Here is a 27131-nt window from a genome sequence, read left to right as displayed (position 1 = left end):
TAGTATTAAAGTGTAAACCCTGGTAAAAAAAAGACAAAGGCATAATGAGCTAGTATGCATAGCATACTAGCTCATTAAGAATTACTTACCCGAGACTGAAGCCCCCACAGCCATCCTTGTCTCCCCCTCCGGCCAGCGTCATCTCTCCTGGGGGTTACTTCCGGGTATTGCGGCTCCGTGATGGCGTCACTCCCGTGCATGCACGCGGGAACCTCCGGTAACAACACACAGACTGAAGTAATGGCACATATGTGCCATTGCTTCAGTTTGCCCCTGTGCGCATGTGTCGATGTTATCAGCACATGCAGGGGACAAGGCATATCTCATAAACCGTGCAGATATCCTCCTCCTTTTCTTTCTTCCTAACACTCTGCTCTCACCTTCTATGAGCATGGGCCTTGTTAGCAAATGAGCACTGCAGCACAGCTGATTGGCTCCTTTTGCTGTTACTATCTCTCTCCTGGCCAGAGCTCTGCTGTACAAATAATGTAAACGGCTTATAAAATGACAAATTCCCATGCTTACATTGCTTGCATTTAAAAAATACAAACCATGTATTAGTGAATACAGGGATGCTTTCATTTGCATATTTAATATCTGTTTGGAGTTCAGCTTTCAGAGTTAAGCAATTGTCAGCCTTTCGGTATATGTTTCATAGAAGCGTTTGGCACAACCATAACAAAATACAACCTTCCCCAGAGGTGTATCTATATGTTCATAAAATATAGAGCTGTTCCCATGTAAACGTACATTGTGCATTGAAACGACTGCAGTGTTTATTAGTCATGACCAACTTCCTCCTACAAAAGGAAACTATGAGACTGCCACACCAGTGTTCCAGGCGAAGAACGGAAAAGCACAGTTAAGTAAGAAAATGACACAATACAATTTAACGTGCACAGCTAGCTAAACGAGAATACTTCCACATACCTGAAAGACCGCAGTTTAAATCCATCACCTAAAAAAAATTCTCCGTCTGCAAAAGGTATGTTATACCCATTAATGTAAACTAGCTAACTGAAAAAAAAAAACTGTACATTAGGAGCTTTCAGAAGTTAACGTCTTATGATTTTTGTCAGTTTTGTACATTGATCTCATTCTAGCAATGCACACAATCTTGATGAACATGCTTTTACAGAAATGAAGTGTACTAAAATTGTTGTGAGCAGCATTAATGGACTTATTTAATAAGAAAGGGGGCAATAAGGCAAATAAATCTGGCTAATTAGATTCCAGTTTATTGAAGTCTAGCTGGACTTTCTGCAATTTATAAGAACAACTTGAATTAAACTTGATGTTTCATCCACATCAGTTTATGCCATGGCTAATACTAGTCATCACTATAATTAAATCCCCCCAAATACCCACTAAAATATAAATGTATGTTATAAAATATATCTCTCTTGATCAAAACCTGAAATAAATCTTCCTGTGTCATAACCTCAGATCCCTGGATTCGGCGTTGTCTTTGAGCCAGAATGCTTGTAAAAGGCTCCATTGTCCTAATGTTGTTCTACAACCGAACAACCAATTAAAACGACTACCTTAGGCATTTATATTAAAGTTTCATGTTATGGCCTGGCAACAATTCATATCTCACAAGAATCACAATGGAATCATTCATTGTTTTTGCACCCCTGAGCCAAATATATTTGTTTCTTGATCATGTTAATAACTACTACAGAGAGAAGATCATGCCCCTATTCGGTGAACAGCAAATTTGTGCGTTTTCATTACTATATACGGTTTACATTATGAAGACATGAATAAAGGCCACAACATACAGGGATATACAATGTAATACTGACATATAATCACACACATAGGTTGGACTTGATAGACTTGTGTCTTTTTTTGACCTCATCTACTATGTAGCTATGTAATGTAAAATGCATGTATTTCTGAAAAAATCTTTAGTGAAAGGGAGTTAAGATGAAGGAGCTTCTGTAAGGAAAACTTTACTTTCACAGTGTTTCTCAAGCAGAGGTGCTGTGGCACCATGGGGTGCCATTCTGGTTCCCCCCGGGTGCCACAAGCGTGAGACTAATGCCCTGTACACACAATAGGATTTCCGACAACAAAATCCATGGGATTTTTTCCGACGGATGTTGGCTCAAACTTGTCTTGCATACACACGGTCACACAAAGTTTGTTGGAAATTCCGAACGTCAAGAATGCAGTGATGTACAACACATATGATGAGCCGAGAAAAATTAAGTTCAGTAGCCAGTGCTGCTCTTCTGCTTGATTCCAAGCATGCGTGGCACTTTGTGCATCGAAATTGTGTACACACGATTGGAATTTTCCGACTACAGATTTTGTTGGCGGAAAATTTGAGAACCAGATCTCAAATTTTGTGTGATGGAAATTCCTATGGAAAATGTGTGATGGAGCCTACACATACACATAATGTATGATAGGTCCTATCATACATTTTCCATCAGAAAATTATATCATGTGTACAGGGCATTCGTTTACCTTAGATTAGAGATGGATGAGAGGACTCTGTGTTGATTGAGAAATCTGATGTGATGGGGGACTTCTGACTCTGTGATGGGGAACTCTCTGGTGATGGGAGGGGACTCTGATGTTTATTAGGGATTCTACGTGAAGGGGGAACTTCTGACATGATGAGGGCCACTGACGTTAAGGGAGGACTCTGATATCAAAGCGCGGGTGGGGGGACTCCAATGTGAAGGTGATTTCACCAAGGTTGGTAATTGCATAGTTTCAGGCTCAGGTTTCCCAATGATAAGTAACATTTATGTTCTTCTACATTTTAGACTGGGGTTCCTGGAGATTTGCATAATTTTAAAGGGTGCCGCAACTGAAAACAAGTTGGGAAACACTGCTTTAGCCAAAGAGCAAAAACACTGGAGCACTCAAAGCTCATGTAAATACTTAGTTCCTAAAGTTACACACATTGAAGGGTTGTTCATACCATCCTTTTTCATTATTTTACATGGATTTGGTTATGCTTTCCTAAAGTGTCCAGGCCTTCATTTCAAGAAATCTCACATTGACAATCATGTCCTCTTTTCACTAGACATATCCTCAGGTTAAATGTTTTGGCTTAAGATACATATAACCCCTTAGCCCTTGTACACACGGTCAGACAATCCGACAACAAAATCCGTCTGATTTTTTCCAACAGATTTTGTCCGAAACCGGTGTTGCATACACACTGCCGGACAAAGTTATCGGAAAATCCGATCGTTCTTAACAAGGTGACGTTAGTTCATTACAACGGAACTGCCTTCGGGCTAGTAGCCAATAGCTTTGGTCTCCTAATTTGATCTGAGCATGTGTGGCACTTTGTCCGATCGGAATTCTCTACAAACGATCGGAAAAAGTCCAAACGGATCATGTTGTCAGAAAATTTTATATCCAGCTCTCAAACTTTGTTGGTCGGACATTCGGACGGAAAAAGTCTGATGGAGCCCACACACGGTGTTATTATCCGACAACACGGTCGATTGGACCTTTTCCATCCAAATTTCTGACTGTGCGTGCAGGGGCTAAGGGCCGGTTTACACTATGCCGGCAAAGGAATCACACAGGAATGTACTGTATGTTCTTGTGTGATTCACATGTGGTTTTGTGCGGTGTGATTTCAGCCCAGTTATTTTAAATGCACTGCAACCAGATTGTATGGTACCTTTATACCATGCGGTCCGGTGCAGGCAAACACACTGCGTTTGCGACCTGTGTTTTAGGTGTCATTAGCATATTATTGATACCCACTGCAGATTGCAAATGAAGTGCGCTTTGTATGCAGTATGAATTGCACAAGAACACACAGCTAGTTCCTGTGCGATTCCTGTGTGGGCATGGTTTGAACTGGCCTTAAATCAAATTTAATTTTTTAATCAATGTGCCTGGCATCAAGCCTCAGCATATACAATTTGCTTTATCAAAGTGTTTCTTCGCCATTTCATCTGCCAGTAGCCCCATTACTTATTGTAGGCTGACAATACTAAACCACTGCTTCGCAATTAGCACCAGACTTGTCAGCCTGCCTTAACAGTTGATTGTTAAAGCTGGTATACATGGGCCGCATATCTACTGTTATTATTATTATACAGGATTTATATAGCGCCAAAAGTTTGCACAACATCAGGACAGACAGTACACTTACAATACAAATCAATAGAGGAGGGATCAGAGGGCCCTGCTCGTTAGAGCTTACAATCTAGAAATTGGCTGGTTCAACAGAAACTGGTTGACATTCAACCAGGGTGTACAGCAGGGGTAGGCAACCTGGGGTCCTCCAGCTGAAGCAGAATTACAAGTCTTATCATGCCTATGGGAATAATTGTAACTGCCAGCCTTGCAATGCCTCATGGGAAATGTAGTTCCACAACAGCTGGAGGGCTACTGGTTGCCTACCCCTGATGTATACAGCAACCTGTCTGGCTTCTGTGAAATGGGCATGCTGAAAAACCAGCTGCTGATCAGCATCCAATCAACGCTTGCAGGCTGACAAACTGCTGCTGCATGCATTGTCTGGTACATACAATGCTGTTTCTGCCAGGAACTTCAGGTAAGACACATTGTAAAAGTTTCAATGACAATTACAGTAAAACCTTGGTTTTAGAGTAACTTGGTTTGAGAGCGTTTTGCAAGACAAGCAAAATTTTTAAATACATTTTGACTTGATATACAAGTAGTGTCATGTCACAACAGAGTATAAGGCCCCTTTCACACTGAGGCACTTCTAAACGGGCAGTAAAACACAGAGCGCTTTTGAAGAGCTTTTCAGGCACTTTTGAAGATCTTTCTATTCATTTCAATGGAGAGGGGTGTTTTTTTCACCGCCCTGCCAGCACACTGCCCGTGTGTGAAAACATTCCTTGATTTTAATGGAAATAGTTTTTCATGAGCTTTTCAGGTGCTTTTTTTTAGCTTGAAAAAAGTGCCTGAAAAGCGCCTCAGCGTGAAAGGGGTCTAAAAGAGAAGAGAGGCACCTCTAATGCCGCGCACACAGGACCGGACTTTCCGTTAGAATAAACTCTGACGGTCTTGTCGACGCAGTTTAGGGGGAGTTCCGACCAAACGGACTTGCCTACACACGATCACACCAATGTCTGTTCATTTTGAGCGCGATGATGTACGACAGGACAAGAAAAGGAAGTTCAATAGCCAATAGCTGCCCTTGCGTCGTATTTGGTCCGTCAGACTAGCATACAGATGAACAGTTTTCCCGATAGGAATTGATTCCGTCAGAAAGATTTACAACATGTTCTATTTCTAGGTCCGTCAGACTTTTTGAAAAAAAAAAAAAGTCCGCTGAAGCCCACACACGCTCGGAATATCCGATGAAATTATTCCGTCTGACCTTTTTTGCCGTAAAGTCCGGTCGTGTGTACACGGCATTAGTGTAGCAATATGATTACATTTAATGAAGGTAAAACATTTAGCAACATGGTTGATGATTATAACATTCACATCTAAGTATGTAGACATCTGGGGGGTAAAGCTGTCCACATAGACCATCCCCCGTATAGCCATTAGCATCGTCCCTTCCATGCTGCAACCCATGAGCCTCGCTTTCAGATCACTCTACTGCAGGGTAGTCTTCCTGGTCACGACTGCAGACTGACAGCGGTAAGAGGCGGCGGTGCAAGGTATGGTCGATGTGGACAGCTTTACCCAAGAGGCCTGCTTACTTAGATGGGCCTCTTTGAATCATCAACAATGTGACTTGCTAAATGTTGTACCTTCAATAAATGTAACCATATTGCTACACTTAGAGGCGCCTCTCTTCTCTTTTATACTCTGTAGCTTCTGCTGGATTTTGCTTCTGATCCCCTTGTGGGGGCTGCCATTTGTAGATGGACATTTTATGGTTACACAACCTATCACATTGCTAAAATCTTTTTATATGGACTATAAACTGAAGGACCCATAAATAAACGGTTCTGGAACGAATCATTTGAGTTTCCATTATTTCTTATGGGGAATTTCGCTTTATTATACACGTGCTTTGGATTACAAACATGTTTCTGGCACAAATTATACTTGCAATCCAAAGTTTTACTGTATTTTTTTTTTTTTTTAAAACATACTAAATGAGTCATGATGATAAAAATACTGACAGATAGAGTTATTATTTACATATACAATAAAAGCCCTTGTTCCAGATCCAGGCAATCTCATATTCACTCTATTTCACTTTTTGACTAAACCTATCTCAGGGGTCAGCATTTCCACCATGGGCTGTACTTAGGCCGCGTACACACGCGCGGACTGTTCGCCCAACTTTGTCCGTCCAACAGTTTCGGCAAACAGTCCGCTCAAACTTAGCATGGACGGACATGGCCACACACGACGAACCAACAGTTTGCTGAAACCGTGCGCGATGACGTGAACGGCACGTACGACGGGACGAAAAATACGACGTCCTATACACTGCATTATAGCTTTCGGCGTGAAAATCCTTTCTGAGCATGCGCGCAACTTTGTTTGACGAACAAGCCTACACACGAGCGGACTGTTCGCTGAAACAAGGTTTCAGCGGACAGTTTTACGGAATTTCCGAAAAACCTTGTCCGTCAAACTGTCCGCTGAAACTGTCCGCTGAAAGCCCACACACGAGCGGACTGTCCGCCCAAACACTGTTCAGCGGACAAAGTTGGGCGAACAGTCCGCGCGTGTGTACGCGGCCTTACTGTACACACCTTTGGGCTGATTTACTAAAGAAATTTAGAATCGTCGCTTTAAAAATTGTAGAAGTAAATATAATCAGCTTAATTTAGTGAAGCTAAATTCATTTTGATTGCTCAATCATGTTGTACAAGATAGAAAAGGAAACAGGATTTTTGCTGATATGTGATTGGATGATTGATGTATGTAAACAGAACTTCACATTAACTAATTTATGCTTCAATAGTTTCATAAGAGTTGTACAGAAAATAATGTACATAGCCATATACGATGAACAGTCAACCAAAGAGATTATTGTCACAGTGCATGTGCAGTCCCCTAACATAAAACAGCAAGAGTTATGAGTAAAGACTGAACATGAAACATCAAGACAATAGTTTGACAAGGTAGAGGGCCAAAGAACCAAAGTGAGAGGTTACGAAGTCTAGCTGTACTGGTTATATGGTGCACATTATTTGGGAAACATTGTACCAAGATGGTATAGGTGTTGAGCAGTATAACACTGATGGATTATCCAAGAGTTCAAAGATTAAAGGTCACATTTATAGACACATTCATTTTTCATATCATTTAAAGTGGTTCTAAAGGCTCAAGGTTTATTTACCTTCCTGCATTCTATGCATGAAAATAAAAAAACCTTCTTTGTGCAGCAACGCCCCTAATACTTACCTGTGCCCCATCGCGATCAAGAGATGTACACCATTGCCTTGGCTCTCCGGCAACTCTCACTCCTCATTGACTGAGAGAGCAGCTGTCAATCACAGCCAGTGAGCCAATGAGGAGAGGGGACAGGGCTGAACCATGGCTCTGTGTGTGAATGGACCCGCAGAGCCGCAGCTCGGCAGCGAGCCTGCATGGGTGCCCCTTTTGCAAGCTGCTTGCTCTGGGGGCACTCAGCAGGAGGGAGGAGCCAGAGCACTGGTAAGGGACCTGAGAAGAGGAAGATCAGGGCTGCTCTGTGCAAAAGCATTGCACAGAGCAGGTAAGTATAAAATGTTTATTATTTAAAAAAAAAAAAAAAGGCCTTTTATCAATTTAACTAATTTGAGTGAACATTCACTTTGCAAAGTGAACATTTCCTTTCCTGCAAAACCATCTTGAGTTCTTTTGTAAATTAACTCAGCAGTAGAATGTTCACTTATGGTTGGGTTCACTTCAATTATACAATTATACAAGATAGACTACATTTTTATTTATTTATTTATTTTTTCTATACACGATTCTTTATTCAAGGTGAACACAGATTCGCCTTATTTACTAAGATTAGTAAACATTAACTTTGCGCACTGAATAACCTCTTCTTCTTTAGTAAATCAACGTCTCCAGTGTAAGGCTAGGTTCACACTTGTCCGGCTGCGGTTTGTAGTCTGGAGTCCGGTAGGTTTTTGTTCACTGGTTCAGGTGCGATTTTTACTTGAATTTGCACATAAACCAGACCCAAAATCGCACAGAACCCTTTTTGGAAATGGACCCGGCCATCCCAGACATGTGTGAACCGGCTTCATTGAAAGACGGTCTGATTCACATTTTATGCAAATCGGATCATTAAAAAAAGCATCTGTTTTGCATATATGTGAATCAAGCCTAAAGCTGGCCATACATGAGATGTTTTTTTCTCGTTTAGACAGCGGGACTGCCATTACACATCTGTTTTATACAGTTTGATGTGATGATCTGCCATCATATCTTATGGAAGACACTAACCTTTCTCATTTGTTTTTCTCTAGCACCCATTTATACACCATGAAGAGGTCAAGGGGTAGAAAGATGGGATCCTCTAGAAGGCAAATATTGATGGACCAACAGCCTGAGACCAGTCCGAAAGCTGAAGAAGACCCTATATTTAATGAAATAGTAGAAAAGATTCAAACTCTGTTCTCAGTAGACGAGACCAGTAGTAAAGTATATATCACACGTGATGACATGGAGGTACAGTTATTTCAAATATAATTTATTCAATTCATACAAATGAAGCGGTACCCCCGTAAGGACTGCTGACATTTTGGATTGTCTGTCACCCTGCCCAGCCCGGCATTCACCTCTCAAACACTCAGAGACATATGCTTTCTTTGTTTTTTGTTTTATTGAGGGGATTGAACCTGGATGGGGTAAAGGAAATATGGGATGCCCAGTAGAATTGGTAGAACTTGCTTGGGACAACTATATACAACCCAGTATATACTCTTCATTTCTCCACCTGCACATCACTTCCTCTCTAATCTTCACTCCTTTCTCCTCCAGCACATCGCTTTATCTCTAATCCTCAGGCACAGCCAGCACAAAGTGGTTAGGCCTGACAATGGCTCAGCCAGGCTATTAGCAATTGCCCTTTGCAGGCAGGGTCCGCAGGCCCCTATAGTGTAGAAAAATAGAAGGTCTCTGGTGCTAGCTGTCCTACACATGGCTACTGAGCCTAGTAAGCCATCTTTAGGCCCTGCCAGCCCTCCTGGCTGCAGCTGCCTCTCTGCACTGCCCCTTTCACTACCGTCCACATTTATGGTTCTGCACCCATCTCAGACTGCAAGCTCCCAGTCCTCTCAGGCATGCCTCCCTAGTCCTCCCAACTTTGCTTCACTCACCAGCCCTCTTGGCTGTGACTAGCAGTCCTCCCTGGAGTCTCTTAGCAGTGCTCACTTCCACTGTCCTCTCCTTGCTCTCTCTTTTGCCTCCGGTCCAGGAGCTCTTCACGTGTTCTTGAATGTGTTCCCAACTGCATCCAAAACCAAGGCCCAAAGTCACCCCCCCAGAGTGGGGGGCTCCCCCAAAAGCTCCAACATCCTCCATACTCTCTCACTCCAGCTCATTCACCCGAAAACTCCTTCCAAGCCTAGGTATTTAAAGAGGGGTTTCCCCTTGGCAAACCAGGTTGGGGATTGGTCAGGGCTCCCTAAAACACCCCAGGCAGCTCCAATTCTCCTCTCCTCCTCTCTTTCCAGAACTTTGCAGCAAACTCTAAAAAGAAGAGGGAGGTCTCAGTGATGCTGCCTGTGAGTCACCATCTGCTACCCTGAGCCACTTACCGCCCAGATTAATAAAAACAAACAGGCCTGTCTGCCAGCCAAGCCTACCTAAATTTGTCTGTCCTACAAAAATCCTACCTCTAGCACCTACCTACCTAGAGGGTGATACCCAAATATAGTGTTTTTTTTTGTAAGTATTTTTGATCAATAATCCATAATCACAACATTGGTTGGCCACAGTGCTAATTACAAAGTCACCATGCTGTAAGAGAAGCAGAGTTATCGCTAGCGACCAGTCAAAAATCATCTTTATATTGACCTGGCTACAGCTGGTTGGTAGACATAACTGTACTTGGTAAGTCGACATTGTTGTGTAAACCAGTTACAGTTATTTATTGGAAAAATGTATGTGGTTAGGGTTTAGGTAACTTTTGTTAGATTCAGAGATCTTGCACTCAGAAATTTGGGCTTCATTCACACGGCCGTAAAAAAACCTCATATACAAGTGTTTTTTTTTTTCTTTTATAAATTACGGATCTAAACACAGATGGATTGTTTTCAATGGAGCCATTTACACAGGTGCATAAACATGCACTGCATTCAGATTTGTAACACATAATCCAAAAATATGCAAGGAAGAACATTTTCTTTACACGCTTACGTGTATAAACACATGTATGTTTGTTTATAAGTGTGCAAATTAGGTCTAAAAAAGGGGAAAAACGAATTATCATTATGTACGCATGCGCGTCTTTACGTGTTTAAACCCATCTATACACAAGTATTTTACTGATCCTTACGCAGGAAATTTTCTCCTAGAAAACACATGTCTATTAACATCAGCATCGGTTTTACGGCCGTGTGAATGAAGCCTTAGAGCTATAATACTCTAAGATGACAGATTAAATAGCTACTAATGTTCTTTCTTTCTTTTTTTTTTAATTGCTGCTTTTACAGTTTTTTTCCATGAAATCAGTGGGTTGAATGACAAAAAAACTGACAGATCCCTGCATCAACAGAAGCAGGGATCTCCCCCAAGACATTGTATTCTGACAACAGGAACCCCCCTCATCAGAATACACTGATCAGCACTGCAGCCCAATGGCTGCACATGCTCATTAAATGCTGGTTTTCCAGCAGGACTGTTCGGCAGAAGCCAGTCCAATGACTGGCTTCTGTTGAACAGAGAGCGGTACACACAGAACTAAACTCATCCGGTTCCTGCTGAACCAGCGCAGTTTTGGTGCATGTGCATTGGCTTAACTCTTACCAGATGACTTACAAAACTGTATGTGAGTACCACAAACTGAAAACATTATTTAATCCATTTTTAATATTCATAACAAACTGCCCCACTCATCCATGTCTCCATGCTTTATTTTGTTGAAAAATCACTTTGAGAAAACACCCCCTAGCATCCCTAGCTACGGCCATCTCGAGTAAGGGCAGATGATTCATTGTAGCATATACTTCTTGGAATCCATCTGCTCTTAGCTCAGGCTTGAAAACAGGATGGTGTGCTTAGTTTACAAAGCCCTCCTCCAGATGAAAGGAAAAAATGCCCATGAAGATTCCTAGCATGCATGGCATAGTTTAGGTCTAGGCCAGAAACTTGGAGGTAACTGAAGAACTGTAAAAAAAAAAAAAAGTTTAAAACAAGTAAATACAATATACCTTCCTACCCATTTACTAATGCTACAAGCATAAGGAATAAAAATAGTTAATGTTGGCTAAGAGAGTTTAGTTCTGCTTGAGGCTCCATGCGCACTAGGAGTGGGAAAAAAAACAGCGTTTTAGCTAGAATTAAAGAATTAAAGTTTTTTTTTTTTTTTTGGCAGTGTGCATGGAGCCTTACGGTTTATCTAAAGCTAAAACTTGTTTTATCTTTGCCCACAGTAGAGAGGTGTCAAAACCCTTACCTCACTTATATTGCTGGCTGTGTCCCAGCTGATAAGACTCAAACCCTCTGACCCTCTGCCACATACTGTATGTCCTGACCATTGTGACTGGGACAGAACATAGGGAGAAGAAAATCTTTAAAATCTTGTAAAGTATTTAAAAAATATACATTTTCCAGTGACAAATCTTCAAGAAGAGGAAAATGTGATATCTCTCACCTCCTGTTGGGTCTCTGGGGCAGGAAGTGAAGGTCAATCTCCCCAATAGGGGTAATATACTGTAAAAAAGTGAATCCCCATAGTTAATCCAACTTTCTCAACACTAAAGCAAAACAAGTTTTGGCTTTTGAAATACTTTAACTGCATCTCCATATTCATATATATCAATCTGCATAAAAGCAGAATGAATGAACACCGGAATTGAGTTGACGCCTGGCTGCTGGAATAAGTCTACATTGCATTGACAGTTGTCCTTGTCCTCAGGTAGAAGGTGCAGCAATACATGTTTCCACTCTTTTCTTCTACTGTGACTTATTATGAAATAACTGATAAAACATTGCCAGGCTTATGTCATAGACAGAGCAAAGAGTAAAAAAGTTATAGACGGTGAAGTAACACATTTGTATCCTTTTGTTCTATAGCAATCAATTGCAGATTTGCTGCTATAGGCTTCATCGCTTTGTATAAATCTTCTTTAACCACTTGCCAACTGCTGTATGCCGATATACGTTGGCATAATGGCAGTGGTGGGCAAATGGGTTCGTCCCCTTTAATTGGCGGGGCTATCAGGCACGCACTCACGCCTGCCACGTATAGTGAGACCTTTTCAGGCGCCTGAATTACAGCGGCAGGGGGTGTTTTTGAAGCACCTGATTAGAGCCATAGGCTCTATAAGGCGTCAAAAAAAGGTAAACAGTGAGCATCATGCTTGGCGCTCGCAGTTCACCCAGCTGTGTTAGAAAAGCGAATGAATATTCGCTGTCCTAACACTGAACAGCCTCTCCGTCAATCAGGTGCTCGGGTCTGTTACCCGGCTGAAACGACAGGCGCTGTGATTGGAAGCCTATCAGGTGTCCAATCATAGGAGAGGATGGGAGAATAAGACATCGAGGACATCGCTCGCCGCCCACCACCGTGACCCGCTGCCCCACCAACACAGCACAGTGGCAACATTTGATGGCCACAGTGGAAGCATTTGATGGCACTGTGGGAGCATTTTGATGGCACAGTGCCAGTGTTTGATGGACACAGTGGCAGCGTTTGATGGGCACAGTGGCGGCATTTAATGGACACAGTGGCGGCATTTGATGGGCACTGTGGGTGCATTTGATGGGCACAGTGGAGGTTTTTGATGGCCACAGTAGAGGCGTTTGATGGCACAGTTTCTGCATTTGATGGGCACAGTGGCTGCCTTTGATGGGCACAGTGACGGCGTTTGAACTTTATAATATCACACAATAAATGCCTGCTGAAAATTAAAACAAACCCATGTAGTGTTAATGTGACGTAAGTGACATATGTGACATAGATGACAAAAATAAAACAATAAATATGTAAACTAAAAACATTAATAATAAAGTGCTCATGTGCATCAAAGTGCTTTGTAACAAAGATAGTGTCCGGTGGTATATAGGGAACAACATTAGTCCCACTTTACCTACAAAAAGTGCTATTGTGCTAAAAACAAGTCTTTCTATAAACAATACTGTGACAGGCTTGTTGAAAAAAAGTGAATATGTGTGGTCTCCAGTAATAGCACTGCTGACATGCTTATAAATTGATGTGTCCAGAAATGACTGGCAGGTGTTGCAGATCATGCATTTGTGCTCTTATTCCAGTGACCCCCTAGGTATTGAATTCTCATTTTGGAGCGTGTGACTTAGCAATTATGCTCAGTCAATACACGCTTGTGAACCACCCCTGGGCTCTATAATGGTGACAGGATCCTGGGCTTCCCACGCAGTATCAAATAACGGCAAATAAAAAGACTTGATAATGTGATATCGCTTTAAACGTTTTAGTAAACAAATAAAAACAATCCCCCTGGTACTCACATGTACGAGGTGCGTCAGTGCACCACTCTGTGTATGGCATGAAATATTACAGCTGCTGGTTTTGGAATGGTGTATGCTTCCTCCTAGACATATAGACTGCCTTTTGTACCATCCTGGCCCTGTGTTTGATGGCCATAGTGGCGGCAATTGATGGGCACAGTGGCTGCGTTTGATAGCACAATGGCTGTGTTTGATGGTACAGTGGCTGCGTTTGATGGTACAGTGGCTGCGTTTGATGGCACAGTGGCTGCGTTTGATGGCACAGTGGCTGCGTTTGATGGCACAGTGGCTGCGTTTGATGGGCACAGTGGCTGCGTTTGATAGCACAATGGCTGCGTTTGATGGCACAGTGGCTGCCTTTGATGGCACAGTGGCTGCGTTTGATGGCACAGTGGCTGCGTTTGATGGCACAGTGGCTGCGTTTGATGGCACAGTGGCTGCGTTTGATGGCACAGTGGCTGCGTTTGATTGCACAGTGGCTGCGTTTGATGAGCACAGATGGGTTTTTTTTTTGCAGAGTTTTTCAGTTTGTTTGCGCCACTGAATTGCAGGAAAGTGTACATACAATAAAAACGCACATCTATGCTATAGTATGATATTAATAGTATGAACTTAGGAATGTTAAAAGTTGATTTGGACATCATGCCTTAGACAAAAACATAAAGAAAATCACATGCTTATTTTATGCTTGCCAAGGTCTGGCTTATGTTAGAGAGTACATTACATAGCATATCATGCTTGTTAATAAATTCTGCATATATACGCTGAAGCCTGTGCATGCACTTCACGGGAGAATGCTAAATTCTACAAGCATAGCTTTTGCTCATCTGCCCAGCATCAAGGTATCATTGTATGCAGATATACCGTATGTTATTAAACCAGATACATTTTGTCCATTGTGATTATTATATTCACTTATGTAGCACCCCCCTGGCATCTGGCAGCATGAAGGTACCCCCAGAGGCAGACTGGCCTGACATTTACCCCAGGGGTAGACCACTTATGCATAGTGAGGATGATTTCTAAAACCAGAGAGTGCAAAATCTGGTGCAGCTCTGCATAGAAACCAATCAGCTTCCCATAGATGTGCACAGCCTATTGCATTAGGGTGCGCACCCCAAAGCTCAAATACATATGCGTGTGTGTGTGTGCATGTGTACTGTATATATACTGACAGTGTCAGTAGAGCAATGGACAGTGTGTGTAGGGCAGAGATTGGTGTCAAGTAGTGCAATGGACGGTGTCTGTAGTCTTTATTTTTGTTATTTTGTTTTTTATTATTTTTTACAATTTTATTTCTTTTACAATTTTTTTTTTAGGAGCCCCATTGGGGGTCTTTGGTGAAATATCAGGGGTCTAAACAGGGGGAATCTGCACCACATGGGGTGATTAGGGTTATGCAATGCACACCTGGCACACTCTCTGCGCAGCTTCCATTTTTTTTCTCAAAGCTTAATTGAAAAAGATGAAGTTAGAAGCTGATTGGTTACCATGCACATCTGCACCAGATTCTGCACTCTCCAATTTTAATGAATCAACCCCAGTGGGACATGTAGACAGATGGGCGCCAGTCATTTCTAGGTGTAACAAAAAAGGATTTATTAGGCCTCTTTCACACCAGTGGACCGATTGGGTCCACCTGCCCGTTTTTCAGGTGGACCCGATCAGACCATGTATTGTTCTCTATGGGGCAGCAGATGTCAGTGGACATGTGTCCGCTGTAACCCACCAGCATCCAATCTGGTCAGCTAAAAAAAGATGGATGGGTATACGTTCGCCATCCATCCAGTGGATCGGATAATAATCGGATAGAAATGGACATGCAGTCTGTTTCCATTCGACTGCTCCATAGAGAACAGCAGGCTGTGTTTGTGTCCGCCGATAGCATGCATAGCTGAGCAGACACGGACCTGTCATCCTCCTGCTCAGCAGGGATCAGCGGATTCGCCATGGAGAGGGTTAGGGTTGCAGATGCTCAGAATTTCAGCAGAACTCCAGAACTTATTACATCACCACGTAGGAAAGGAGCCTGTAAATGGAAACAGACAGACTGTGTTAGAATTCAGACATTCCCAATAGCCACAGCATCCTTTTTCTCCAGCAGAGTCAAAGGACCCCCATAGGACTCCATGGAGGAGGATTTGTTTTTTTCTCTGTGTATCCCCTTAGGCCAGTCACTTCACTGGGTACATGTAAGGGTTTTCAATGAATTTAAGATAAAAACCCTTCTGCTTGCAGCTCCACCTCCCAGCCCCCCTTATATTTACCTGAGCCTGATCTCGACCCAATGTTGTGCACGAGAGCAGCGGCTCTCTTGGCTCTCTTTCTCTTCTTACTGGACAGCCATTGGCTCCTGCTGCTGTTAATTGCAGCCAGTGTGGAGAGAATGGGGTCGAGCTGTGTTCAGTGTATTAATTGACAAACAGATCCAGCTCGGGAGCGAGCACGCACAAGTGCACCCAAAGCAGCCAGAAGTACCGGCGGAGGACCCCAGAAGAGGAGGATCAGGGTTGCAATGTGCAGAACCATTACACAGAGCAGGTAAGTATAACATGTGTGTTATTTATCACTTGCTGCCCGCCCATCATCAAATGACAGAGGGGCGGTGCGGCATTTTGTTCTGGGGCAACATCATATGACGTTGTCCCAGAACGGCCACTCTCGCATGCCCACTGGGGTGCGCAGTATGGCGATCGCAGCTGCACCATGTTGCTAGGACATGGAGCCAGGGCTGGTGCAAGGAATTTTGACACCCTAGGCGAAACCTCATTTTGGCGCCCCCTGGCTCGACCTCCAACCCCACCCCTTTGCCCTACAGTGGCTATGGCTGGCGGCTGCAGATGGCTGTTCTGTGGGTAGGTACAACTGGTGGGTATCCCTGGTGGTTGCTCTCTCAGGAGAGGGAGGAGGAGGAGGAGGAGAGGGGCAGGGTGGATAGGGGGAGGAGGAGAAGGAGAGGAGGAGAGGGAGGAAGAGGAGGAAACAGGAGAGGGGGGAGGAGGATGAAGAGAGGGGGGAGGAGGAGAAGATGGAGGAGGAGTGGGGAGAGGAGGGGAGGGATGAGGAGTGTGGGGGAGGAGGAGGGAAGAGGAGGAGGAGTGAGGGGTTTTAGGAGAGGAGGAGGGGAGAGAAGGAGGGGAGAGAAGAGGAGGAGGTGGAAGAGAGGGGGCAGAGGGGAGGAGAAGTGGGGGAAGACAGGAGGAGAGGGGGTAGGAGGAGAAGAGGAGGAAGGGGAATAGAGGGGAAGGGGAGAAGGAGGAGAGGGGGAGGATTGGGAGGGAGGATTGGGAGGGAGGAGGAGTGTGGGGGAGGAGAGGTGCTAGAAGAGGAAGGGGAGAGGGGGAGGAGGAGGAGGAGGAGAGGGGGGGGGATTGGGAGGGAGGAGGAGAGGGATGAGAAGTGTGGGGGAGGAGAGGTGTTAGAAGAGGGAGGAGGAGTGAGGGGGGTGGGTATTAGGAGAGGAGGAGGGGAGAGAAGAGAAGGAGGAGGAAGAGAGGGGGCAGAGGGGAGGAGAGGAGAGGGGGTGGGAGTGGAAGGGGAGGAGGAGGAGAGGGATGAGGAGTGTGGGGGAGAAGGAGGGGGAGGAGAGGTACTATGAGAGGAAGGGGAGAGGATTGGGAGGGAGAAGGAGAGGGGTGAGGAGTGTGGGGGAGGAGAGGTGTTAGGAGAGGGAGGAGGAGTGTGGGGGAGGAGGGGAGGGGTGTTAGGAGAGGAGGAGGGGGAGGAGGAGGAGGAGGAGAGGATGGGGGAGGAGCAGGAGAAGGATGAGGAGTGTGGGGGAGAGGTGAGGTGAGGGAGGAGAGGAAGGAGGAGTGTGGGGAGAAGGAGAGGAGGAGTGTGGGGGAGGAGGAGGAGGGGGATGAGGAATGTGGAGGAGGAGGAGGAGGAGGCAGGAGAGGTGTTATGAGAGGATGAGGGGGGAGAGGATGAGGGGGGAGGAGGAGGAGATGGATGGGGAGTGTGGGGGAGAGGTGAGGGAGGAGGAGTGAGAGGGAGGAGGAGGAGAGGAATGAGAAGTGTGGGGGAGGAGGAGAGGGATGAGGAGTGTGGGGGAGAGGAAAGGGAGGAGGAATGGGAGGGAGGAGGAAGAGATGGATGAGGAGAGCGGGGTGGAGGAGTGAGAGGGAAGAAGGGTTGGTGGTGGAGGAGGAGAGGGATGAGGAGTGTGGGTGAAGAGGAGAGGGGGCAGGAGAGGTGTTAGGAGGAGGGGGAGGAGGAGGAGTGTGGGGGAGGAGGGGTGTTAGGAGAAGAAGAGGGAGAGAGGAGGAGAAAGAGAGGGATGAGGAGTGTGGGAGAGGGAGAGAGGGGGAAGGAGGAGGGGTGTTAGGAGAGGAAGAGGGGGAGGAGGAGAGGGATGAGGGGTGTGGGGGAGGGGGGGGGAGAGGTGTAAGGAGAGGAGGAGAGGGATGAGGAGTGTGAGGGAGGAGGACAGGGGGGAGGTGTGTGGAGAGGGGGGAGAGGATGAGGAGAGGAGGGGGAGAAGAGGTGTTAGGAGAGGAGGAGGGGGATGAGGAGTGTGAGGGAGGAGGAGAGGGGGGAGTTGTGTGGAGAGGGGGGAGGTGTGTGGAGAGGGGGGAAAGGATGAGGAGAGGAAGGGGAGAAGAGGTGTTAGGAGAGGAGGAGGAGGGGAGGGATGAGGAGTGTGAGGGAGGAGGAGAGGGGGGGAAGTGTGTGGAGAGGGGGAAAGGATGAGGAGAGGAGGGGGAGAAGAGGTGTTAGGAGAGGAGGAGGGGGATGAGGAGTGTGAGGGAGGAGGAGAGGGGGGAGGTGTGTGGAGAGGGGGGAGGTGTGTGGAGAGGGGGGAAAGGATGAGGAGAGGAAGGGGAGAAGAGGTGTTAGGAGAGGAGGAGGAGGAGGAGGAGGGGGATGAGGAGAGGAGGAGGAGGAGGGGGATGAGGATAAGGAGTGTGAGGGAGGAGGAGAGGGGGGAGGTGTGTGGAGAGGGGGGAAAGGATGAGGAGAGGAGGGGGAGAAGAGGTGTTAGGAGAGGAGGAGGAGGAGAGGGACGAGGAGTGTGAGGGAGGAGGAGAGGGGGGAGGTGTGTGGAGAGGGGGGAAAGGATGAGGAGAGGAGGGGGAGAAGAGGTGTTAGGAGAGCAGGAGGAGGAGAGGGATGAGGAGTGTGAGGGAGGAGGAGATGGGGGAGGTGTGTGGAGAGGGGGGAAAGGATGAGGAGAGGAGGGGGAGAAGAGGTGTTAGGAGAGGAGGAGGAGAGGGACGAGGAGTGTGAGGGGGGAGGTGTGTGGAGAGGGGGGAAAGGATGAGGAGAGGAGGGGGAGAAGAGGTGTTAGGAGAGGAGGTGTTAGGAGAGGAGGAGGAGAGGGATGAGGAGTGTGAGGGAGGAGGAGAGGGGGAGGTGTGTGGAGAGGGGGGAAAGGATGAGGAGAGGAGGGGGAGAAGAGGTGTTAGGAGAGCAGGAGGAGGAGAGGGATGAGGAGTGTGAGGGAGGAGGAGAGGGGGGAAAGGATGAGGAGAGGAGGGGGAGAAGAGGTGTTAGGAGAGCAGGAGGAGGAGAGGGATGAGGAGTGTGAGGAGGAGGAGAGGGGGGAGGAGAGGGGGGAAAGGATGAGGAGAGGAGGGGGAGAAGAGGTGTTAGGAGAGCAGGAGGAGGAGAGGGATGAGGAGTGTGAGGGAGGAGGAGAGGGGGGAGGAGAGGGGGGAAAGGATGAGGAGAGGAGGGGGAGAAGAGGTGTTAGGAGAGCAGGAGGAGGAGAGGGATGAGGAGTGTGAGGGAGGAGGAGAGGGGGGAGGTGTGTGGAGAGGGGGGAAAGGATGAGGAGAGAAGGGGGAGAAGAGGTGTTAGGAAAGGAGGAGGAGAGGGACTCTTACATTCAGGCCATGTGCTGGGACAATCATGATATCACACATGTGAGGAGTCTGAGGACAGATGCATACATACACACTATACAGTGTAGTTGAAGTTCACTCACTTGGGTTCTGCTCTGCAGACTGCCTCCGATGAATCTGTCCAGAACAAACCCCGCCTCCAAGCCTCCAGATATCACCACTCACCAGGCACTGACTACTCCGATCGGCTGTAGTATGTCTGCATGTGAGTGACACCTTCCGCTGTATAGGAGAGGTGATAGAACACCGGGAGGGAGATCTGGCCTCTGCAAGTGACACAGGGGTCAAGGGTCACATGATTAGACTCGGATACAAATCTCAGTCACTGAAATTCAGTGACTGAATCATGTATGGGCAGAGCTGGCAGGACTGAAAGAGACCAGAGACACAGGTCACTGGTGTAACCATAGTGGCGCGCAGCAGCAGGGGAAATGTTTGTTTTCATTCTGTCGGCAGACTCAGGACACGTCCCCCAGTGCTGTGCTGCGCCTCTAATGATACTACAGGTGAACGGAGCGCCTGCCTAAGTACATCTGACATTCTGCAGGGGCGCCGGGCGGCATCCCCTGCATTATACAGCACCGCACCTCCACCGAACACCTACATAACACGGAGACTGGTGGGGAACAGGGATTAGAGAAACCAGCAGCCAGGCGCCCTAGGCAGCAGTGCGCCCTAGGCGATTGCCTAATTCGCCTAGTGGTAGCACCGGCCCTGCATGGAGCGACCTCGATCTTTGGTGTCAGTGGGAGGAATAGTGCCCCATCATTGGTGTCAGTGGCAGGAATATTGACCCATCATTGAAGTTATTGGGAGGAATAGTGCCTCATCAATGGTGTCAGTGGGAGGAATAGTGCCCCACAATTGGTGTCAGTGAGAGGATTATTGCCCCAAGGGCTGGATAAATGCAAGCAAAGGGCCATATCCACCCCCTGGGCCGCAGTTTGGAGACCCCTGGGCCGCAGTTTGGAGACCCCGGTCTAAGGTATCATCCCAACTGCTCATGGACATTTCTGTTGGTGACTGTATAAATCTTTTCAAAACTATAAAATTATAATGACAGTTATCTAAACCACCACTAACATTCACAGCTAGTGATAAGAAAACCAAAAAAGGCCGAAGGGACAGACAGTGCCAGCTGGTCAACTAAAGAAGAGAACAACACATCATGTTGCGACCTGGATCCTCTGGTGGTGTCATCAGTGTGGTGGACCCTTTTTCCACTGGAACATTAGGTAGTGGCTCAGCACCTAGGAAGAGCCGACACATTCTCAATGATCCAGATGCTGGCTTATGGACTGATCCCCTGTGTGGCTCGGGACAGTGCATAGTGCATTGACAGCGGCACACACTTTTGCCCTTAATTGCTCCTGATGCCTCTACTTTTGAGAGTAGGATTTTTTTACATTGTTTTAATAAAGGCTTACATTAACATATTACCCTGGAGTCTGTTCTTTCCCCCTCTTTTGTCTTCACACAGGTGGATACCCTTCTCCATGGTTGGAAGCAGTGTACTTTTAGTGTCAATTTTTTGTAATGTCTAGTCCAGGGCTACCGGCTCATTATTCTTTGGTATTTACCTTGGATCCCATTTGTTTCGATTTTTTGGATATTTTGTTTCTTTCTTCTTTTTTTTTTTTATTCTAGTGAAACGCATACATTATTCAATTTCCCGTTTATTTTACTGTCTTTATAGAAAGCATAGGTGGAAGTCTAGTACTGTGTACTCTTGATTATGTTGTTCTCTTGATAAGAAAACCAATCTACCAGATTCAGGGCTTGGGCCAATTGATAGATATTCTTTATCTTCCAGCTGATTTGCCTGACAAGATTTTTTGGTTTGATTTATATATATATATATATATATATATATATATATATATATATATATATATATATATATATTATACACATACACACACACACACAAGCTGTGCTTCTTCTTCATAAACTATCAATCTATCTGCACATTTTTTAAAGCAAAAAGTGGTAAAGGAGGTAGTATTTCAAATTATGTACATAAGGTATGGACACATTCACAAATAGAAATACACAAATAATTTTTGTTGCTCAGTTATGTGCACTTTAGGTTTACTGATGCTTTAATATACACAGTATTCCCATGCTATTTCATCAAATGCAAAAAATAATAAATAGGGGGCACTATACTCAAAATGTGTATCCGACACTAAATTGCACTGCCCAAACTATGTGATAATGTGAATGAGTGTATACTAAACAAAAATGCTACAAACAATATACAATGAATAAAGTGCATCATATAATAAAGCACATCCTATAAAGTTCATTGTGTCCTTAATTTCAATGTACTTGATTATTCAGTGTTGAAACACTAGTGCACCTTCACCATACACATAATTTGTACCCAGTGTGCTCTAATGGAGTAACACTCACCAAACCATTATGACCAATCAATCAACCAGGTCAATAAGCACTTTATCTCTGGGATCCTTTGTAACTCCTCACGAGGATATGTGGTCTGCATAGGTCAAGTACTACTCCGCCATGCCACCATAGGAAGTTTGTACATCGAGGAGTAACTTCCGGTCATGTGTACACATTTTGAGTTTAGTGCCCCCTATTTATTGTTTTTTTTTTTTTTGCTTTAGCCCTTGTACACACGGTCGGACATTCCGACGGAAAATGTCCGATTGGACCGTGTTGTCGGATAATCCGACTGTATGTGGGTTCCATCGGACTGTTTCCGTCGGAATATCAGACCGACAAAGTTTTAGAGCTGGGCTATAAAACTTTCTGACAACATGATCCGATCGGACTTTGTCCGATTGTGTGTAGAGAATTCCGATCGGACAAAGTGCCACGCATGCTCAGATCAAATTCCTAGACCAAAGCTATTGGCTACTAGCCTGAACGTAGTCCAGTCGTAACGAAATGACCTCATCATGTTAAGTACGATCGGATTTTCCGACAACTTTGTCCGACTGTGTGTATGCAACACAAGTTTCGGACAAAATCCGATGGACAAAATCCGACGGATTTTGTTGTCAGAATGTCCGACCATGTGTGTTTTCACACACATAGCAGCATCTTCTTAATAATTAAAAAAATGTTTACCACGTTTTTTAGTGTGGCGCAGAGTCACATTTATTTTTTATTTCATCAAATTATCTGGCAGGAAACTACCTCAAAGTCCCTTTAAGTACATTCCGACCAGCTAGACCTTTGCATTTTTCCTGATCTGTTTTTCATTCTGTTGTTGACTCTAAGCCCTTGTACACACGGTTGGACATTCCGACAACGAAATCCGTCGGATTTTGTCTGACGGATTTTGTCCGAAACTGGTGTTGCATACACACGAGTCGGACAAAGTTGTCGGAAAATCAGATCGTTCAGAACGTGATGACGTTATTTCGTTACGAAGGGACTACGTTCAGGCTAGTAGCCAATAGCTTTGGTCTAGGAATTTGATCTGAGCATGCGTGGCACTTTGTCCGATCAGAATTCTCTACAAACGATCGGACAAAGTCCGATCGGATCATGTTATCGGAAAATTTTGATATCCAGCTCTCAAACTTTGTTGGTCGGACATTCCCACGGAAAAAGTCAGATGGAGCCCACGCACTGTCGGATTATCCAACAACACGGTCCGATCTGACATTTTCCGTCAGAATGTCTGACCGTGTGTACAAGGGCTAAGGCTGGATTTACACCTATGCATTTTTTGTGCTTTTTGCATTTTGCAGATTTGTACTACAGTCCATTTATCATGGTTTCCTATGGAACACGTTCTGTAGAGCAAATCTGCAAAATGCAAAAAGCACTAAAAATGCATAGGTGTGAATCCAGCCTAAGGTCCTAGAAGGGGACTCACGGCCACAATTGTTTAACCTTATATTGCAAAAAGGGTTCTTTACTGTTAGAGCAGTTAAAAATATGGAACTCCCTCCCCCCGGAAGTGTTACTGGCTGAGAATGTTGACAAAACTTTTAGGTGTCTACCTCAGGAACAGAATACACACCATTGAGCTGGATGAACCTATTTCTTTTTTTACATCCTTATCAACTATGTAATTATATATATTAAATGGCAAAACTCAGAGCACAGGTAGCAAACTCTCAGATTTTTCCTAATATAATACACTCATAGATGGAATAAATTTGTGTATGTCATTTAATTAACTGGTTAGTTATTTCTTTCAGAAAGTCAGTGGAGTTGTTTTCTATACTGTGGATGAGTTGGAAACTCTCTTTGATGAGCTTAGTACTGATGGGAAAGAATACTTGACTTTTGAGGAATTCACTTCAGGACTAAGTAAGTAAAAAAAAACAAATGTTGTTTTAATGCTGAGCTCCAAATCCAGTTATGTTTTCCTAACCCCTTCAATACCAGCATGTCACCCCCTCCCCTAATGTTCCTGGCCATTTTTTAGTTTTCAGTGCTGTTATAATTTGACTAATGATTACTTAGTCATGCAACAATAAAATGTATTTTATAGCAGTTTTTGGGCATATAGAGCTTTCTTTTGGTGGTATTTAAGAACTACTGGGGGTTTTATTTTTTTTAGCATATAAAGGCCAAAATACTAGAATAGAATTTGAAAAAAAGCCCCTTAAACCTCGTACACACGATAGGATTGTTGGCCAACAAAACCGCGGAATTTTGTCCAAAAGGCGTTGGCCCAAACTTGTCTTGCATACACACGGCCACACAACTGTTGGCCAATAATTACAAACGCAGTGACGTACTAAGGTGTACTACGTGGTTTTTCAGCTCTTTAGCGCCACCCTTTGGGCTCTTTCTGCTAATTTTGTTTTAGTAGAAGTTTGGTGAGTGTTGATTCGCGATTTTCAGTTTGCGCTTTTTAGTTAGTTTCTGAACGGCCGCTCGTCAACCAGACATGTTGCGGAATCGGAGGAGATAACGTGTTATTTATTATTGGCCTTGGAGTTACTGCTTTGACATTATTTTTTTAGTTGAATAATGATTTGATTTGGTATATTTTCTATATTTTTGGATGCATAGAATGCATGTTTTGGTTAAGTTCTATGGGCAGATAGCATGTCTAATTTTTTTTTTTTTTTTTTAATGCACAATAAAAAAATTGTGTAGAATCATACTTGGCTATGTGTTACTTCAAATGACAGTTTGGGAGTAGGCAGTTACATTTTAAAAAATACAATGTAAAATTGACAAGGGACACCAACATAGTTGTACATTTGATCTTATAAACTACGGGATAATGGTGTTGTGGTAACTTGCCCAAATAATAAAAAAAAAAAAAGCATAATAAAATTATTCTTGACATCACTAGAAAAAAAAAGCCTTTGAAAATTAGTTTGCAATATCTCCATCAGTATCTCCAGCAAAGCAGCTTAATTTTTTTCTCATTAAAGAAGAAGAGAATGTGCGCTGCATTTGGAGATTTCATATTTTGCCACGTCACAAATGTTAATTCTTCATTACGAACGCTAATTTACAAGACCTTGCTTCCTAGCATGTGTGTTTGTACTTTGGAATTTTGTCCAACGGACTTGTATACACACGCTCAGAAAATCCGACAACAGACATTTGTCCGTGGAAAATTTGAAAACCAGACAATTATTGTCAGATGGAGCATACACACGGTCGGATTTACCGACAACAGCCTGTCATCAAACATTTTCCGTCAAAGTCTGATCGTGTGTATGGGACTTAACTTTCTGTTATACAACATGTGACTGCTTTCTGAAAGTACACAGCCTATGATGATTTTCATTTTGCCACAATTTTTAAGAAATAAATAAGCTTCATAAGTCACCCACTGAATCCAAGTGCAAGTCTTCCATTATTAGTGGGAGAAAGTTCCCTGTAGCATGAAATTGCATTGCACTGAATTTACCATTGTGTGCAATGGCTAGATGAATAAACCCAAGATGCTTTAAACCCATCAAAACAATCCCACAACCATTGGTGGTCAGTTGCATTTTAACCCCCAAAAACCAATCCCACAATCTTTGGAGGTCAGCGGCATTTTAAAGAAGGGCAGTGAGGTCATTGAGGTCACAGAGGTGACTGACTCTCTGGAGATACAGTGACAGGAGTGCAAGGGATGACGGAACAGAAGTGTGGGCAGAGGAGTGCAGCGGGCACTGGATACACAAAGGGTGACTAACAGGGCGCCCCCTAATGGGTTTCCCTAAACAAAAAAGCACACCTGTACCTTTTTATTATTCTGTCAGCACTCGGCTATTGAACCCAGAAGCAGGCTCCTATAGCAGAGAGTGCAAGAAAGAGAGAATCCTGAGCATCAGTCAGCTCAAACATACAGGCCTGTGCACAGATGAGACTAATAATGACATACCTCCCAACATTTTGACATCAGAACGAGGGACACCTATTAGCAAAAGTATGTATGCATAGGACACACCCCTGCCACGCCCCCTTAGAGGAGAGTTATATATTAAAAAAATGATTAGTAAAACTCACAAGTGTTTTTTTTTTTTTACCACTACTATTCCTTTATTTTGAAACTTACAAAAGGCAGTAATGCAGAAATTGGATGAAGGGTTTAACTGTGAAACAGTGGTGGCTGGTATTTTTTTTTTTTTATGGGGGGGTAGCAAACAACCACCCATCTCCCCTGATCGGCACACAGCAACCCCCCCCCCCAAAGCGGCACCCCCCCCCCCCCCCCCGCTGTTTGCCGGTCAGTCCAGCACTTACCCCATCGTGGCAGGTGACAGGTGTCAGGCAGTGTTAAGCAGCGGCTCAGCTCAGAGTCTTCTTCTCCTTGGCGGCTTCCAGCTCCTCCCCTCCTTCTTATAGGCATCCAATAGGATTGCCTATCCTTTCAGCCAATCAGGAGACCAGTGTCAAAACCTGCTTCCTCTGCCAGTAGGAGAATCAGTGTTACAACAGTGAATAATCATTGGTTGTTGTAACACACACATGAGCTGAGAGCGCACTTTCTGTGACCCGAGCCCACCCTATTTTGAAGCCTATTAGAGCCCCTGGCTCTAATCGGTGCTTCAAAAAAACAGCCCCTCTCCATTGGAATTCATGCGCTGATGTCCTGAAAGTGGCCAGATGCATGGATACTGGATGGGCTGCCTCTGGCTGTGAAACACTTTTTGAAAGATAAAAAGTAAATTTTTCTTACAACTATATAGATCAGACCAAAATGTTAGACAAATGAGGAGGAAAAAGAGACAGAGGGACTTTGTTCCAAATCAGGGACAGTTGGGAGCTACTGTATGTAATGAGGCCTGGATACCAGGTAAAATGAAAGGTTTAATACCACCCAAAGCTCTACAAAGTTTCTGGGCTCCAGGATCCATAATTGGACTTTGGACATTTCTGAAAAAACAATCCTGCCAGCCAGTGCCAAAAATTTTCTACTTTTATCATTATGAGTTTAAAAAAAATGTGTTACGGTGTATAAGAAGTATACATTATCTATAATTTGTCATGTTCAAATGACATTAAAGTGTATAATAACCCCCCAAAAAATGTAATATATTGCAGCTTACAATGTTTAAGGCCTCACTCACACAGGAGTACTGATCTGTACACCCAGGCGAAGGGCCACCTTGAAATGCCCAGGATGCACAGGTGTTTTGTGCTGGACATGCAGGCAGCTTGTTGAAAGCAATGACAGACCACCAGCTGCAAGAACCTGCATGGACCTCACCGTGCATCCTAGATTGCACATCTGCAAGGATCTGATGCATGGATTGGAACGCATCC

At 44.5% G+C, this 27131-nt stretch overlaps 1 protein-coding gene across 4 annotated transcripts in view; it reads left to right on the top strand.

Annotated features, from left to right (window-relative positions):
- Positions 1-27131, top strand: part of LOC143982705 (EF-hand calcium-binding domain-containing protein 4B-like) — a 196243-nt gene that overhangs the window by 14291 nt on the left and 154821 nt on the right. For 3 of the 4 annotated variants that reach the window (XM_077481651.1, XM_077481650.1, XM_077481648.1), the window contains exons 1-3: positions 824-985; positions 8394-8595; positions 23606-23717. In XM_077481651.1, coding sequence (XP_077337777.1) covers positions 8410-8595; positions 23606-23717 — 298 coding nt within the window. In that variant the 5' untranslated portion in view covers positions 824-985; positions 8394-8409. Of the gene's footprint in view, positions 1-823; positions 986-8393; positions 8596-23605; positions 23718-27131 lie in introns of those variants that run through there. The other variant, XM_077481649.1, reaches the window with a different exon arrangement.

The sequence above is a fragment of the Lithobates pipiens genome, unplaced genomic scaffold, assembly GCF_037356315.1.
Source record: "Lithobates pipiens isolate NorthernLeopardFrog02 unplaced genomic scaffold, aLitPip1_a1.2 Scaffold_16, whole genome shotgun sequence".
NCBI lineage: Eukaryota > Metazoa > Chordata > Amphibia > Anura > Ranidae > Lithobates > Lithobates pipiens.
The sequence above is the reverse complement of the archived record's forward strand: the minus strand, read 5'-3'. Positions and strand labels throughout refer to the sequence as shown.